General features: G+C 42.3%; 1 protein-coding gene across 3 annotated transcripts in view; it reads right to left on the reverse strand.

The window, feature by feature from the left end:
* PLEKHG1 (pleckstrin homology and RhoGEF domain containing G1) overlaps positions 1-16,620 on the reverse strand; it is a 339,483-nt gene that overhangs the window by 248,277 nt on the left and 74,586 nt on the right. The window contains exons 2-3 of one of the 3 annotated variants that reach the window (XM_077283054.1): positions 3,252-3,326; positions 238-294 (exon numbers count right to left, since the gene is read on the reverse strand). The exons of 1 other annotated variant lie outside the window; for it this stretch is intronic. Coding sequence is in view for 1 of the 2 variants with exons in the window: in XM_077283052.1 (XP_077139167.1) it covers positions 3,252-3,300 (49 nt within the window). In the remaining variant the exon portion in view is untranslated. The remainder of the gene's footprint in view (positions 1-237; positions 295-3,251; positions 3,327-16,620) is intronic. One more of the 3 variants, XM_077283052.1, reaches the window with a different exon arrangement.

Consider the following 16,620-nt stretch of genomic DNA (forward strand, 5'->3'; position numbering starts at 1 on the left):
AGGGCTGCATTCAATTTTCCACACCCTCTTCAATCATCCATAGTTATCACTAACTCCACCTAAATGAAAATGTGCTCCCCTTAGTAGTTGTCCCTATACCAGTACTTTTGCACTGACAGTTATGTCCATGTATTAACTAAAAGCAGCTGTCCACTGAAGTAAACCGAGCGTCACAGAACTAAACTGCTCTGTAGCTTGACGAAGGCTGTTCTACCAAAATCCCCCATGAACTCCTACCTTACACACAGGCTCGGACTGGTGCACAGAAGAACAGGAGAATCCGCCGGTAGGCCCCTGTGAAGGAGTGCTAATAAGTAGTGCTATTACACTTAATTCATAATTGGCAGAAAAAAAGGTATAATCTAATCAATCATTGAAGAAGCTAGCCAAGCTAATAATACATAAAAGCAAAAGTACATTTGTGTACTAGGGTCAGGTTATTTTTACAGTTGTGGCCAAAAGTATTGACACCCCTGCAATTCTGTCAGATAATATTCAGTTTCTTCCTGAAAATGATTGCAAACACAAATTCTTTGGTATTATTAATTTGTCTTAAATTAAAAAAACACAAAAAGAATTGTCCTAAAGCCAAATTGAATATAATTCCACACCAAACATAAAAAAGGGGGTGGGCAAAAGTATTGGCACTGTTCGAAGAATCATGTGATGCTTCTCTAATTTGTGTAATTAACAGCACCTGTAACTTACCTGTGGCACCTAATAGGTGTTGGCAATAACTAAATCACACTTGCAGCCAGTTGACATGGATTAAAGTTGACTCAACCTCTGTCCTGTGTCCTTGTGTATACCACATTGAGCATGGAGAAAAGAAAGAAGACCAAAGAACTGTCTGAGGACTTGAGAAACCAAATTGTGAGGATGCATGAGCAATCTCAAAGCTACAAGTCCATCTCCAAAGACCTGAATGTTCCTGTGTCTACCATGCGCAGTGTCATCAAGAAGTTTAAAGCCCATGGCACTGTGGCTAACCTCCCTAGATGTGGACAGAAAAGAATAATTGACAAGAGATTTCAACGCAAGATTGTGCGGATGTTGGATAAACATCCAAACAAGTTCAAGCTGCCCTGCAGTCTGAGGGTACAACAGTGTCAACCTGTACTATCCGTCGGCGTCTGAACGAAAAGGGACTGTATGGTAGGAGACCCAGGAAGACCCCACTTTTTACCCCGAGACATAAAAAAGCCAGGCTGGAGTTTGCCAAAACTTACCTGAAAAAGCCTAAAACGTTTTGGAAGAATGTTCTCTGGTCAGATGAGACAAAAGTAGAGCTTTTTGGGCAAAGGCATCAACATAGAATTTACAGGAGAAAAAGAGGCATTCAAAGAAAAGAACACGGTCCCTACAGTCAAACATGGAGGAGGTTCTCTGATGTTTTGGGGTTGCTTTGCTGCCTCTGGCACTGGACAGTTTGACCATGTGCATGGCATTATGAAGTCTGAAGACTTCAAATTTTGCAGCATAATGTAGGGCCCAGTGTGAGAAAGCTGGGTCTCCCTCAGAGGTCATGGGTCTTCCAGCAGGACAATGACCCAAAACACACTTCAAAAAGCACTAGAAAATGGTTTGAGAGAAAGCACTGGAGACTTCTAAGGTGGCCAGCAATGAGTCCAGACCTGAATCCCATAGAACACCCGTGAAGAGATCTAAAAATGGCAGTTTGGAGAAGGCACCCTTCAAATATTAGAGACCTGGAGAAGTTTGCCAAAGAAGAATGGTCTAAAATTCCAGCAGAGCATTGTAAGAAACTCATTGATGGTTACCGGAAGCGATTGGTCGCAGTTATTTTGGCTAAAGGTTGTGCAACCAAGTATTAGGCTGAGGGTGCCAATACTTTTGTCTGGCCCATATTTGTTTTGTGTGAAATGATCAATGTTTTGCTTTTTGCTTCATTCTCTTTTGTGTTTTTTCATTTAAGACAAATTAAATGAAGATAATAATACCAAAGAATTTGCGTTTGCAATCATTTTCAGGAAGAAACTGAGTATTATCTGACAGAATTGCAGGGGTGTCAATACTTTTGGCCACAACTGTACATGTAGCTGAAAAGTGGGCCCCAAGAATCAATGTTACTGGTGGGCCTTTGCCAACCCAATCCATCGCTACTTACACATCATGAAGGCACCCTTAGGTGGGTCATCACATGGTGTGCCCAAGTAGCACTGTATGATGGAGATATTCTCGCTTAGGGCTTGTGCAGACAATTGTAATAATTGAACAAGTTCTGTTCATCATTTTGTTAGATAGCATTTGTCTCCATGTTATTGTTCGGGGCAGTGCACTTGACTGATTTTTTCCTTGGACCAAGTCGATACAAGGAAAAAAATCACGGCATGCAAGAGTTGCCTCTAATCGGATGGCATTTGCCCATTCATGTCTATGGGTCTGTGCAGAACAATTAATTTTTTTTTTAACTCTCCACATCTGAGAAAACCACTCTGACCCCACACTCTGATCACACTCTGATCACACTCTGGATAAACTCTGTTCACACTCTGATCACACTCTGGACAAACTCTGGCTACACTCTGATCACACTCTGGACAAACTCTGGCCACACAATGATCACACTCTGACCACACTCTGATCACACTCTGTTCACACTCTGATCACACTCTGGACAAACTCTGGCCACACTCTGATCACACTCTGGACAAACTCTGGCCACACTCTGATCACACTCTGGACAAACTCTGGACAAACTCTGGCCACACTATGATCACACTCTGACCACACTCATGCCACACTCTGGCCACACTCATGCCACACTCTGGCCACACTCTGGCCACACTCTGGCCACACTCTGGCCACACTCTGGCCACACTCTGACCACACTCTGATCACACTCTGATCACACTCTGGCCACACTCTCAGTAATCAGAGTGTGATTAGCATAATCAAACAGATTTTCTCCAATGAGAGAAAATCTGTCGTGACCCCAGCCTTAGAAGGAATAATACTAATGTAAAATAAGTCCATGTCATGGCATCGGAGTAATTGCCATAATTATTGGTTTATAGTAGCTTGCATGCTACCATACAATATTGATGGCAGACACAATATAATTTTTAATGGGAAGTGACATTAAAAAGACAATTTATTGAAGTAACACATAATTAAAATATACTGGAACTGTGCATTCCCGAGTTTCCCGAAACTATGCACTGCTGTATTGTATTGCAGTACAGCTGGGAAACAGAAAGGCTTCTCTCCATCAGCAACACAATACTCACCTTCATTCTGCGATGTGGTTTCTGTACCCTCTGGTGTTTTATCTGGCATCTCTGCTGAGACCTGGTTGGCAATACCTGCAGGACACAAAGAATGGAAAGGATTCTCACACAGAGCCAAGACATTCCAGTCAAAGGACACCTTTGCACAGTGCTAGGGCTAATGTTTCAGGATAGGTTTCCATTAATTTTTCTCTTTTTTGTCTTGCATCTTTACAAACTGAAAGGATCTGTCCCCATCATTTAGGATGTGTATAGGCATGGCCAACAGAAAAAGAAGAGAACTGCTCAATAATTGCTCTAAACTGGTAGGTGGTCATACATCTATTAAATACAGTCAAGCTTTCAACTCTTCCCATAGAGCGGTATACTTGCTACCGATTACTGCTGTGATTTTTTATGACCTTGTCCCGTTCTATAATGCCTGCTGTATTTCATGTTCATCGTGACAGTTTGGAAGAACTGACAATTGACAATAGGATGAGCTGTTCAGAATGAATGTGGACAGTACAAAAGAGAGGCTTTATGTGGGGTTCACATATTTTTAGTAAAAGCGGTTAAAGTGTAACCACCATTTTAACTTTTATTTAAAAAAATTAAGTGAACACGTGAAAACAAGCAACTTTGTAATATATCTTATCATCTTTCTCCTCCTGGATTGAACTTTCACTCTTAATTCGAGGGTAAAATCCAAGATCCTATCCCAATATGTAGTAGGTGTAATAATAATAATAATAATAATAATAATATTAGCAAATACCTCTAATTAGAAATGCAGTTTAGTTTTTGATTTGCTGTCTCTTTCCCCATGTGCAGGCATTGCAGGACCTTAGGTAGCCATGGTTACGTCCACTGATGAAGTGAGTTAGTTAGCTAGTTGCTAGTTGTCGTAACCAAGGATACCTAAGGTCTTGCAATGTCTGCACATGAGGAAACGTCATATCGAATCAAAAAAATCTATACTATATTTCTAATTGGAGATATTTGCTAACATTATTATTATTATTATTACTACACCTACTACATATTGGAATAGGATCTTTGTCTTTCCCATTACTGAGATAGGAGATAACAATTGATGCTTATAAAATTCTATGGAGACGAGGGAAAAGCTATAGGCAGACAGAGACATTGCCCTGCGGGTTCTCCTGAGATGACCATTACAGTTCTTCATAGAACTTTATGAGCACCAACTATCACCTATCTCAGTAATGGGAAAGTCTGTATTCACTGAAGACAGATTTTACCTGAGAATTGAGAAATTTGAGAAGAAAAAATCAGTATAGGTGGAGAAATAAGTAGATCACTCTGCTGAGATATATTATAAAGTTTCTTATTTTCATGTGTACTACTGATTTATAAAAAAAATAATATTTAAAACCACAATTATTCTGTAGGCAATTCATGTTTTGTTTTCATGAGATTCAAATGTTTGACAAAGTAACATCAATTTGGTTAGTTCTATCAAAATAATATATATATTTTTTTTAGGTATATGGTGTAAATTGAATACTCGGGAGCAGCAGGAATAAAATAAAAGCAAGAACTGTCCACTCTTGACCCGGTGGCAGGTCCTCTTTAGGGAAGGCGGATGTGTATGAACTTGGGTATGTCTTATTCTCATTACTTCTTGGGAATAAAGGTAAATTAGCTCTCTGATCGCAGATTGTCACCCAGATTTTGCACACATGTTCTTAATTTCTATTTCACATTGATATTGTTCATGTGTTGCTTGAACTACGAAAATTTCAAATCTCACCAACGAACTAATGTCACGCATCAAGTTCATTTCATTTTCTACACTTTCTGCAGCTGTCATCCTGGAATTTCTCTGCCCAGTTTTATGTCCATAAAATTATTGCTATGTAAATACAGTATGTCTCCTCATGTGTGTGTAAGAAACTTGATAGCTTCTTGATAAAGCCATGAAAACGATAGCGATAAGCGAAGCACACTAAACCTTTTGCAATAGATTGTCCTGTGGGCAAAAGCTGCCATTGTTCTCGGTAGGATGATGCACCATCAAGAACAAAAAAACTAAATATAATTTCACCTGATGAACAAGCGTTTTGCACGTTCATCGAGTTGTCGGCAGCCTGTTTGCACTAAAAGATTATCTTGTCAGCAGGATTGTGCACTGTAACCTACACAGTGTCAGATCGGTGCCGTTATACTGATTACAATGATACCTTGGTTGATGAAATCCATCTTGTGGTTGTTGTTTAATCTTTATTTTCAGTTTTCAGTTAATGAGTGTGGACACGGGGGTCAGTGGGTGCTCTTGTTCGCTGGCTGGTATTGATCCACCAACACACAATAGATTATAGGACAGTCCCAGCAAATTATTATTATTATTTATTATTATACATTTTTATAGCACCATTTATTCCATAGCGCTTTACATGTGAAAAGGGGGCAAATATAGACAAATACAATAAACATGAGCAAAAAACAAGGCACACAGGTACATAAGGAGGGAGGACCCTGCCCGCGAGGGCTCACAGTCTGCAGGGGATGGGTGAGGATATACTAGTAGGAGAGGGTAGAGCTGGTTGTGCGGCGGTTCAGTAGGTTGAGTGTCACTGCAGGCTGTAGGCTTGTCGGAAGAGGTGGGTCTTCAGGTTCTTTTTGAAGGTTTCTACGGTAGGCGAGAGTCTGATGTGTCTACCACAATTAGGAGGTAACGACAAGCTTAGGAAGCTGACAGTCCATATATGTATGAGGCCAGGTGACTTGATTGTCCAAACCTGGATACTCTAAACGTCTTTGAGGGTTCAGTGATGGTCAATGAGGCAGCTCTGTATTTCTTCAGTTAGAGTGATGATGCCATGACGTCCGTAATGTAGACTCTCTGAACACAGGCAGATCCTCCTTTTTATAAGTCACAACTGTTTATACAGTAATTTCACCACAGGCTTGGGGGAAGGTGGAAGGAGGCCATCCCTCACTGCTGGAGTGTTCAAACAACATGCATAGATTGTCCTTCGAATTTCAGAGCACCAATGGGTCATCAACATATTAACATTTGTTTCCCAAAGGTAGTAGAACAATAATAGGACTGCAATACAAGGACAGATACAATATAGCTAATCAGCAGCCAGTCAACAAATGGTAGCCATTGAACATTAATTCAATGACAATAAGGATCAAGAGTCATTTTCACATGAACTCTAGCTCATGTCCCTGGGCCTACTGAAATAATACAGTACGTCTGGATAATTCAGATTAAATGCGGTCACCACCATGAGATTCTCGTGCTCTGGGGCGGTCTGTGGACGGGGCTGTGGGCGGACCTTTATACGGTACTCTGATTAGATATTCATCTGTATAGCTCAGTGACCTGCCCCCTATTTTACATACTGAATATAATATGGTTTGAAAAAAAATATGGTGGATAATATGCATATTTTTGTTTTATTTAGACATATAGTTTTCTTTAAGAAAAATTTTTTTTCAAACAAAATGGCGCCAAATGTATCATGCCACAGCGCAGGTGCCACTGCTGGTGCCTGCATGATGAATGTGATTTTTTTTTGTCAAACCATATTATATTCAGTATGTAAAATAGGGGGCAGGTCAATGAGGGAATAGCCAAAAAAATTGGATATGTAAGCAGAGCACCACACAAAGACCCCCCCACAGACGCTTCCACAGGATCACCCACAGCCCCTCATTTCCCCGCCCCGGAACACGAGCATATCATTAACTGAAAACTGAAAATAAAGATTAGAGTAGAGATTAGAGAACAATCACAAGATGGATTTCATCAACTAAGGTATCATTTTAATCTATATAACTGCGCCAACCTGACACTGTCTGAAGGTAACTCAGCACAATCCTGCTGACAGGTTCCTCCCAAGATGACACCGCCTGCGCAGTAGCAGCTCTTGGCTATCTAAAATTATCCTGGATATTTTACAGAAACAGAAAATGGTCTAACTAGAAGCTTGTAGGCCCTAATGTAAAATCTCTAACAGGGCCCCCAACTATCATGGATCTTTAATAATATTGGTTTCCTTATATGGACCAAAGAGACCTTTCGCATTACTCTCCAGGCTCCTGGACGAGGGTGCAACTCTCCCCTGCACTGCACCCACTACAGTGACCTCCCTGTTGAAAGGAACATTGTAGACACAAGATTCACTGTGATATGCATTGTGCTTGGTTTAAGGGGGCAGTATTTGACACAGTAATTCCAAGATTTTGCAATCTGTCTCATTTGCAGCCCCCTTAGGCCATGCACTAGGTATACCACGAGATATCTGTCTATCTACACCGTTTCTTTGTATGACATGACATGTTCATCATGATGTATCTCAGTCTTATGCAACAGGATGAATTGTTGAACTCCAACTTAGAAGCATCTAATATATACAAAATATATATACATATACAGTATATTTTTTTTTTTCCTAAGCCATCACCACATTTCCACTATGGAAGGTCCAAAATGTTCCCCTGATAAGCAGGGCGTGTAGGCACTACCATCTACCAAGTTATGCATATACCAATGGCCAAAAGGTGGCAAAGTTTTCTTTATGGCAAAGCTTTCTATACCACTGACTGCAAATAGCTACCGAATTTCTCAGTGATTGCTACTCCACAAAGGTATATCATTTATGGCATGGGAAATTATGCTACACGGCACTGCCAATGATGTCCTCAATGAATTTGGCACACCTAATCTAATGGAGCTTTCAGCAAGACTGAAGCACATAACACCAGTCTTGATGAATCGGAGTCAAGGTGTTGATTACTGCCCTCTGGGGCCACAATAATGTTCACTTTACCTAGTGCTTTCAGCGGTTATTTTTAGGGTAACACTGCTGATATACTTCCTTTAAGACTAAAAGCTTTGGCAGAGATTTATTACAATCCTAGTTTCCTGTCTTTGCTAAATACTAGTAAAATTGTGAAGTTCTCATTGAGCTTTAGCCAATAATTTGTCAAGTTTTATATTTCATACTGACCTTTTCAAAGTCACTTTTGCTACATTACAAGGTCAATACACAGTAAAATCACTGTTCAATTAAATTTTCTCCCCCTCAGCAGATAATTTTCTCTTCACAGAGAACACCGGCTGTCTTGTCCTTTTAGACAAATAACATACTCTGTGCTCACGTACGTTCCTTTACACAATACATGTCCATTTTTCTTTTTAGCTTAAAAATGAATAACCCAAATTAAATCTGAATAGCAAAAACATGGCAAAAACAGCCAAATAATTCCAAAAGTACCTGCTTCAATATAAGAACTATGGTAATAGGTGAAGACGTTTATCCCATGTCTGCTAGACTGGTCCTGAAAGTCATCCAATCGTAAATATGGGAATTCAGATTCCTTGCTTCTCGCTGACCCAAAGAAAGAGATAGTATCAGCCATCAACAAAAAGTACAAACACTAGTAGCCATCACTTCACCCAATAACCTCAGTATCAGTGGCGTAACTTGATGCCTTTGGGCCCCAATACAAAAACATGTCCTTAATAGTAATGGTCTTTTCGTATGGGTTAAATTGACCGTTTGGACCCCTAGGTTCCAGGGCCCGGATGCAATTGCAACCCCTGCATCTACAGGTGCTTCTCACAAAATTAGAATGTCATCAAAAAGTTAATTTATTTTAGCTCTTCAATACAAAAAGTGAAACTCATATATTCTATAGAGGAGGAGGAGGAGGGGTGGCAAACGCCTACAGCCAATTGTTTCCTAGACCATGGACTAGGCAGAACTGTCCCACTATGGCTGTCCCCTGTGGACCCTGCATCCACCACATTAACCCAGTGCGCCGTGATGGACACGTAACGTCCCTGGCCATGCCTACTGGTCCATGCATCTGTTGTGAGGTGCACCTTCCCACTGACAGACTGCCTCAGTGCATGGACAATGCGGTCTTTGACATGCTGGTGGAGGGCTGGGATGGCTTTTCTCATAAAGTACCCACAGGGTACTACACATCCACTTCCTACTGATTTGAATGTGCAGTACCCTGCCTCAGCCACTATCAGAAGATGACCAGCTTCGCAAGTGAGTACTTCCGACCAATGGCTGCCGACACCAATAACAGCTAAGCTACGGGGGCACCAGGTGTTGGATTCTGACTGATCAGATATTGATGACTTATCCTAAGGATACATCATCAATGCTAAAGAAGTGGGCAACCTCTTTAAATAAATGTCTTATGACTGTTTTCAATTATAGCCAGCAGAATTGTGACTGGATAACCATATGCTGTAAAAAATGCATAATTTAGGTAATTTAGGTTTCGTATCTATGTGAAAAACTGTAAAATGACATTAACAAGATAAACCCTTATACAGATCAATTTTCCTTTTTTTTCTGCTGGGAATTTCTATATCTTTCCGTTGGCACCACTGTCATTGTGTATGTTGCTTGTCTTTATGTATTTAGCTGTAAATTATAAAGCCCTTTGTTCTTTGTTAGCTCTATGTAGGAATAAAGAGCGTATTATTGTTTCCATCACAAAACCAAACAACGTTATATTTCAGTAAACATTTATTTTGCGGATGGGATCAGAAACCTAGTAAATGATTGTATTCATCAGGTACGTGCAGAGCAAACTGTGAGACATGAAGCTTTACCTTTACTTAGAGAGTATGAAAACATAACAATATTCGTAGTTATCTCCAAGCCCTATGATATCATGCAATTACCAAACTTGTCCAGCAGCATTTTTAGGAATTCTTCCAAAAAACAAGAACAGTTAATTGTTCATAACTTATTGATGAGAACCTCACAACATTGTGTAATAGTGATAACAATGCTACTGTGCATTGTGTATTGTGTGCAGACCGTATATTTTCCTTCTATAGTAGCCAAGCCGGAAAGAAAGGAAAATGTATATGTCTACAGCTAAAAGTTATGTTAGAGTACATCTACCATGTGTTTGTAACTTGATTCTTTCAATACAGTCGTATTACATTGAAAGGATATTTTGGTCAACATAAATGTTCACCTATCCAATGGAGACTAGTTATCTTCATGTGGGCCCTATCACTAAGACTCCTACCAACCATTACTGTTCCCCATTCTTCCATGATTTTTCCAGTGTTATAGCCAGAGATGTTGGTCATGCATTCACCCTGCCAATCCAAAGTCATTGAAGATACTAAGATACTGTAGTTGGTTAGTGATGGGCAAAACCCTGGATGTCCGGGTTCGACCGAACAGTTAAAAAAAGTTTGCTTCGGGTACTATTCATGTGAATGGGGGGCCTGAACATCCAGTGTTTGCCATGCTGTCAAATAGGGTTGAGCGACTTTTACTTTTTCAGGATCGAGTCGGGTTTCGCCAAACCCGACTTAGTCAAAAGTCGGGTCGGGTGAAATCGGCCGATCATTGCGAAAAGTCGGGGGCCTACTGAAACACGAAACCCAATGCAAGTCAATGGGGAATAAAAGTCGTTAGTGAGTGGAGGACAGGAAAACACCTACAGAGCCCATTTTAATGTCAAAAACATCAATTATTGTTACTTAAGCTTGTCAATCTTAATTAACCTTATAATAATAGTTAGGTTTTGAAAATTGGGGGTCATTTGGTTAAAGTTGTGGGGGGTGTCATGGTTCCCAATGGCAGGGAAACATCAGAACACAAAAAATAACGGACGAGCTCTGGGTGATGGAATCTTGAGCTGACCGTGAGCTAAATCTACCACACAACTAACAGTAGCCAGGGAGCATACCTACGACTTCCTAGATGCCACGCGCCAGCCGGAGGACTAACTACGCCTGGTAGAGGAAGGAACAGACCTGGCTTACCTCTAGGGAAATACCCCTAAAGATGATAGCAGCCCCCCACATGTAATAACGGTGAGTTAAGAGGAAAAGACATACACAGTATGAAAGTAGATTTAGCAAAGAGAGGTCCACTTACTAGATAGCAGAAAGATACAAAAGAGGACTTCACGGTCAACTGAAAACCCTTTCAAAAACCATCCTGAAATTACTTTAAGACTCCTGTGTCAACTCATGACACAGGAGTGGCAATTTCAGCCCGCAAGAGCTTCCAGCTACAGAGAATAACAAAAACTGCAAACTGGACAAAAGATACAAAACAAAAGGACAAAGTCCACTTAGCTGATCAGCAGACTAGTAGCAGGAACATGCAACCGAAGGCTCTGGTTACAATGATGACCGGCAAGGAAATGACTGGAGAGCAAGGCTAAATAGGAAACTCCCAAACGCTGATGGAAGCAGGTGAACAGAAGCAGCAAAGTGCAAACAAGTCACCAATACCACCAGCAACCACCAGGGGAGCCCAAAAAGCGGATACACAACAGTACCCTCCCCTTAAGGAGGGGGCACCGAACCCTCACGAGAACCGCCAGGGCGATCTGGATGAGCCCTATGAAAGGCAAAAACCAAATCCGAAGCATGAACATCAGAGGCAGTTACCCAAGAATTATCTTCCTGACCATAGCCCTTCCATTTAACCAGATATTGAAGTCTCCGTCTGGAAATATGGGAGTCCAAGATCTTTTCTACCACGTACTCCAATTCACCCTCCACCAGCACAGGAGCAGGAGGTTCAGTAGAAGGAACCACCGGTACCTCATATCTCCGCAACAACGACCGATGGAACACATTATGGATAGCGAAAGATGCCGGGAGGTCCAAACGAAAGGAAACAGGGTTAAGAATCTCCAAAATCCTATAAGGACCGATGAACCGAGGCTTAAATTTAGGAGAAGAAACCCTCATAGGGACAAAACGGGAAGACAACCACACCAAGTCCCCAACACGAAGGTGGGGGCCAACACGACGACGGCGGTTAGCAAACTGCTGAGTCCTCTCATGGGACAATTCCAAATTATCCACCACTTGTCCCCAAATCTGATGCAACCGATCCACTACCGCATCCACTCCAGGACAATCCGAAGATTCAACCTGACCAGATGAAAAACGCGGATGAAACCCTGAATTGCAAAAGAAAGGAGAAACCAAAGTGGCAGAACTAGCCCGATTATTAAGAGCAAACTCCGCCAACGGCAGAAAGGCAACCCAATCATCCTGATCCGCAGACACAAAACACCTCAAATAAGTCTCCAAAGTTTGATTAGTTCGCTCCGTCTGGCCATTGGTCTGAGGATGGAATGCAGATGAAAAAGACAAATCAATGCCCAACCTGGCACAGACTGCCCGCCAAAATCTAGACACGAACTGGGTACCCCTGTCAGAAACGATGTTTTCCGGAATACCATGCAAGCGAACCACATTTTGAAAAAACAGAGGGACCAACTCAGATGAGGAAGGCAACTTAGGCAATGGCACCAAATGAACCATTTTAGAAAAACGGTCACACACCACCCAGATGACAGACATCTTCTGAGAAACAGGGAGGTCCGAGATAAAGTCCATAGAGATGTGCGTCCAAGGCCTCTTCGGAATAGGCAAGGGCAACAACAACCCACTAGCCCTAGAACAACAAGGCTTGGCCCGAGCACACACATCGCAAGACTGCACAAAAACACGCACATCTCGAGACAGGGAAGGCCACCAGAAGGATCTAGCCACCAAATCTCTGGTGCCAAAAATTCCCGGATGACCTGCCAGAGTAGAAGAATGAACTTCCGAGATGACTCTAGTGGTCCACTCGTCAGGAACAAACAGTCTACCAGACGGACAACGATCAGGTCTATCCGCCTGAAATTCTTGCAAAGCACGTCGCAAATCTGGAGAGACAGCAGACAAAACCACTCCATCCTTAAGGACACCAGCAGGTTCAGAATTCCCAGGAGAGTCAGGCTCAAAACTCCTAGAAAGAGCATCTGCCTTCACATTCCTAGAACCCGGTAAGTACGAGACCACAAAATTAAACCGGGAAAAGAACAACGACCAACGTGCCTGTCTAGGATTCAGGCGCCTGGCAGACTCCAAATAAATTAAATTCTTGTGATCAGTCAAAACTACCACCTGATGTCTGGCACCCTCAAGCCAATGACGCCACTCCTCAAATGCCCACTTCATGGCCAAAAGCTCCCGATTACCAACATCATAGTTTCGCTCGGCGGCCGAAAATTTTCGCGAAAAGAACGCACAAGGTCTCATCACTGAGCAGTCGGAACTTTTCTGCGACAAAACCGCCCCCGCTCCGATCTCGGAAGCATCGACCTCAACCTGAAAGGGAAGAGAAACATCAGGCTGGCGCAACACAGGGGCAGACAAAAAGCGGTGCTTAAGCTCCCGAAAGGCCTCCACGGCAGCAGGGGACCAATTGGCAACATCAGCACCCTTTTTAGTCAAATCCGTCAGAGGTTTAGCAACGCCAGAAAAACCAGCTATAAATCGACGATAAAAATTAGCAAAGCCCAAGAATTTCTGGAGACTCTTCAGAGAAGTAGGCTGCGTCCAGTCGTAAATAGCCCGAACCTTGACAGGGTCCATCTCAATAGAAGAAGGGGAAAAAATATACCCCAAAAATGAAATTTTTTGAACCCCAAAAACACACTTTGAACCCTTTACACACAAAGAATTCTCCCGCAAAACCTGAAAAACCCTCCTGACCTGCTGAACATGAGACTCCCAGACATCAGAAAAAATCAAAATATCATCCAAGTACACAATCATAAACTTATCCAAATATTCACGGAAAATATCATGCATTAAGGACTGAAAGACCGAAGGTGCATTAGAAAGGCCGAAAGGCATTACCAAATACTCAAAATGGCCCTCAGGCGTATTAAATGCGGTTTTCCACTCATCCCCCTGCTTAATTCGCACCAAATTATACGCCCCACGAAGATCAATCTTAGAGAACCACTTAGCCCCCCTTATGCGAGCAAACAAATCAGTCAGCAAAGGCAACGGATACTGATATTTGACTGTAATTTTATTCAGGAGTCGATAATCAATACAATACAAGGCCTCAGAGAGCCATCCTTTTTAGAGACAAAGAAAAAACCGGCTCCTAAAGGTGATGAAGAAGGACGAATATGTCCCTTTTCCAGGGACTCCTTAATATACTCGCGCATAGCAGCATGTTCAGGTACAGATAGGTTAAACAAACGACCCTTTGGAAATTTACTGCCAGGAATCAGATCTATGGCGCAATCACAATCCCTGTGAGGAGGGAGTGAACCAATCTTAGGCTCTTCAAAAATATCACGATAATCAGACAAAAATGCCGGAATCTCAGAGGGAATAGATGACGAAATGGACACCATAGGAGTGTCCCCATGAGCCCCCCGACATCCCCAGCTTAACACAGACATAGCTTTCCAGTCAAGGACTGGGTTATGAGACTGTAACCATGGTAATCCAAGCACCAAAACATCATGTAAATTGTACAACACAAGGAAGCGAATCACCTCCTGATGGTCTGGAGTCATACGCATAGTCACTTGCGTCCAGAACTGTGGTTTATTACAAGCCAAAGGTGTAGAATCAATACCCTTCAGAGGTATAGGGACTTCCAGAGGCTCTAAATCAAACCCACAGCGCCTGGCAAAGGACCAGTCCATAAGACTCAGAGCGGCGCCAGAGTCCACATAGGCATCCACGGTAATAACTGATAATGAACAAATCAAGGTTACAGACAAAATAAATTTGGACTGTAAAGTGCCAATTGAAATGGACTTGTCAACCTTCCTAGTACGTTTAGAGCATGCCGATATAACATGAGCAGAATCACCACAATAGAAGCATAACCCATTTTTACGCCTATAATTCTGCCGCTCGCTTCTGGACATAACTCTGTCACATTGCATTTTCTCTGGCGTCTCTTCAGAAGATACCGCCAAATGGTGCACGGGTTTGCGCTCCCGCAAACGCCGATCAATCTGAATTGCCATTGTCATGGACTCATTCAGACCTGTAGGCGCAGGGAACCCGACCATAACATCTTTAACGGCATCAGAAAGGCTCTCTCTGAAATTTGCCGCTAAGGCGCACTCATTCCACTGAGTAAGCACAGACCATTTACGAAATTTTTGGCAGTATATCTCCGCTTCATCTTGCCCTTGAGATAGGGCTATCAAAGCTTTTTCAGCTTGAATCTCCAAATTAGGTTCCTCATAAAGCAACCCTAAAGCCAGGAAAAACGCATCCACATTGAGCAACGCAGGATCCCCTGGTGCCAATGAAAATGCCCAATTTTGAGGGTCACCTCGCAGCAAAGAGATTACAATCTTAACCTGCTGGACAGGATCTCCTGAGGAGTGAGGTCTGAGAGAAAAGAATAATTTACAATTATATTTGAAATTCAAAAACCGAGATCTATCTCCGGAAAACACCTCTGGTGTAGGGATTTTAGGTTCAGAAATAGGAGCATGTATAACAAAATCTTGTAAATTTTGAACCTTCGTAGCAAGATTATTTAAACCTGCAGCCAAACTCTGAGGATCCATCTTTAAACAGGTGAGCTCAGAACCATTCAAGGATTATAAGGAGAGAAAGGCAAAGGCTGTAATTAGAGCTGAAATACAACTGATCCAACTATGGAGCAAGCATAGGGGAAAAAAAAAAAATTTTTTTACAGACTTCTTTTTTCTCTCCTATCTTCTGCCAATAAGTTTAACACGGGCCGGTCATACTGTCATGGTTCCCAATGGCAGGGAAACATCAGAACACAAAAAATAACGGACGAGCTCTGGGTGATGGAATCTTGAGCTGACCGTGAGCTAAATCTACCACACAACTAACAGTAGCCAGGGAGCATACCTACGACTTCCTAGATGCCACGCGCCAGCCGGAGGACTAACTACGCCTGGTAGAGGAAGGAACAGACCTGGCTTACCTCTAGGGAAATACCCCAAAAGATGATAGCAGCCCCCCACATGTAATAACGGTGAGTTAAGAGGAAAAGACATACACAGTATGAAAGTAGATTTAGCAAAGAGAGGTCCACTTACTAGATAGCAGAAAGATACAAAAGAGGACTTCACGGTCAACTGAAAACCCTTTCAAAAACCATCCTGAAATTACTTTAAGACTCCTGTGTCAACTCATGACACAGGAGTGGCAATTTCAGCCCGCAAGAGCTTCCAGCTACAGAGAATAACAAAAACTGCAAACTGGACAAAAGATACAAAACAAAAGGACAAAGTCCACTTAGCTGATCAGCAGACTAGTAGCAGGAACATGCAACCGAAGGCTCTGGTTACAATGATGACCGGCAAGGAAATGACTGGAGAGCAAGGCTAAATAGGAAACTCCCAAATGCTGATGGAAGCAGGTGAACAGAAGCAGCAAAGTGCAAACAAGTCACCAATACCACCAGCAACCACCAGGGGAGCCCAAAAAGCGGATACACAACAGGGGGGGGGGAGGGCTGGCTCAATTTTTTCTTGGGCCTAGGAAACCTAGGAAATGTGGAATACGTCACAGCGGTGGAGCACGGAGAGGTAAGTATTTCAACTT

This window comes from Ranitomeya variabilis, chromosome 2 (genome assembly GCF_051348905.1).
Source record: "Ranitomeya variabilis isolate aRanVar5 chromosome 2, aRanVar5.hap1, whole genome shotgun sequence".
In the NCBI taxonomy this organism is placed as follows: Eukaryota; Metazoa; Chordata; class Amphibia; order Anura; family Dendrobatidae; genus Ranitomeya; species Ranitomeya variabilis.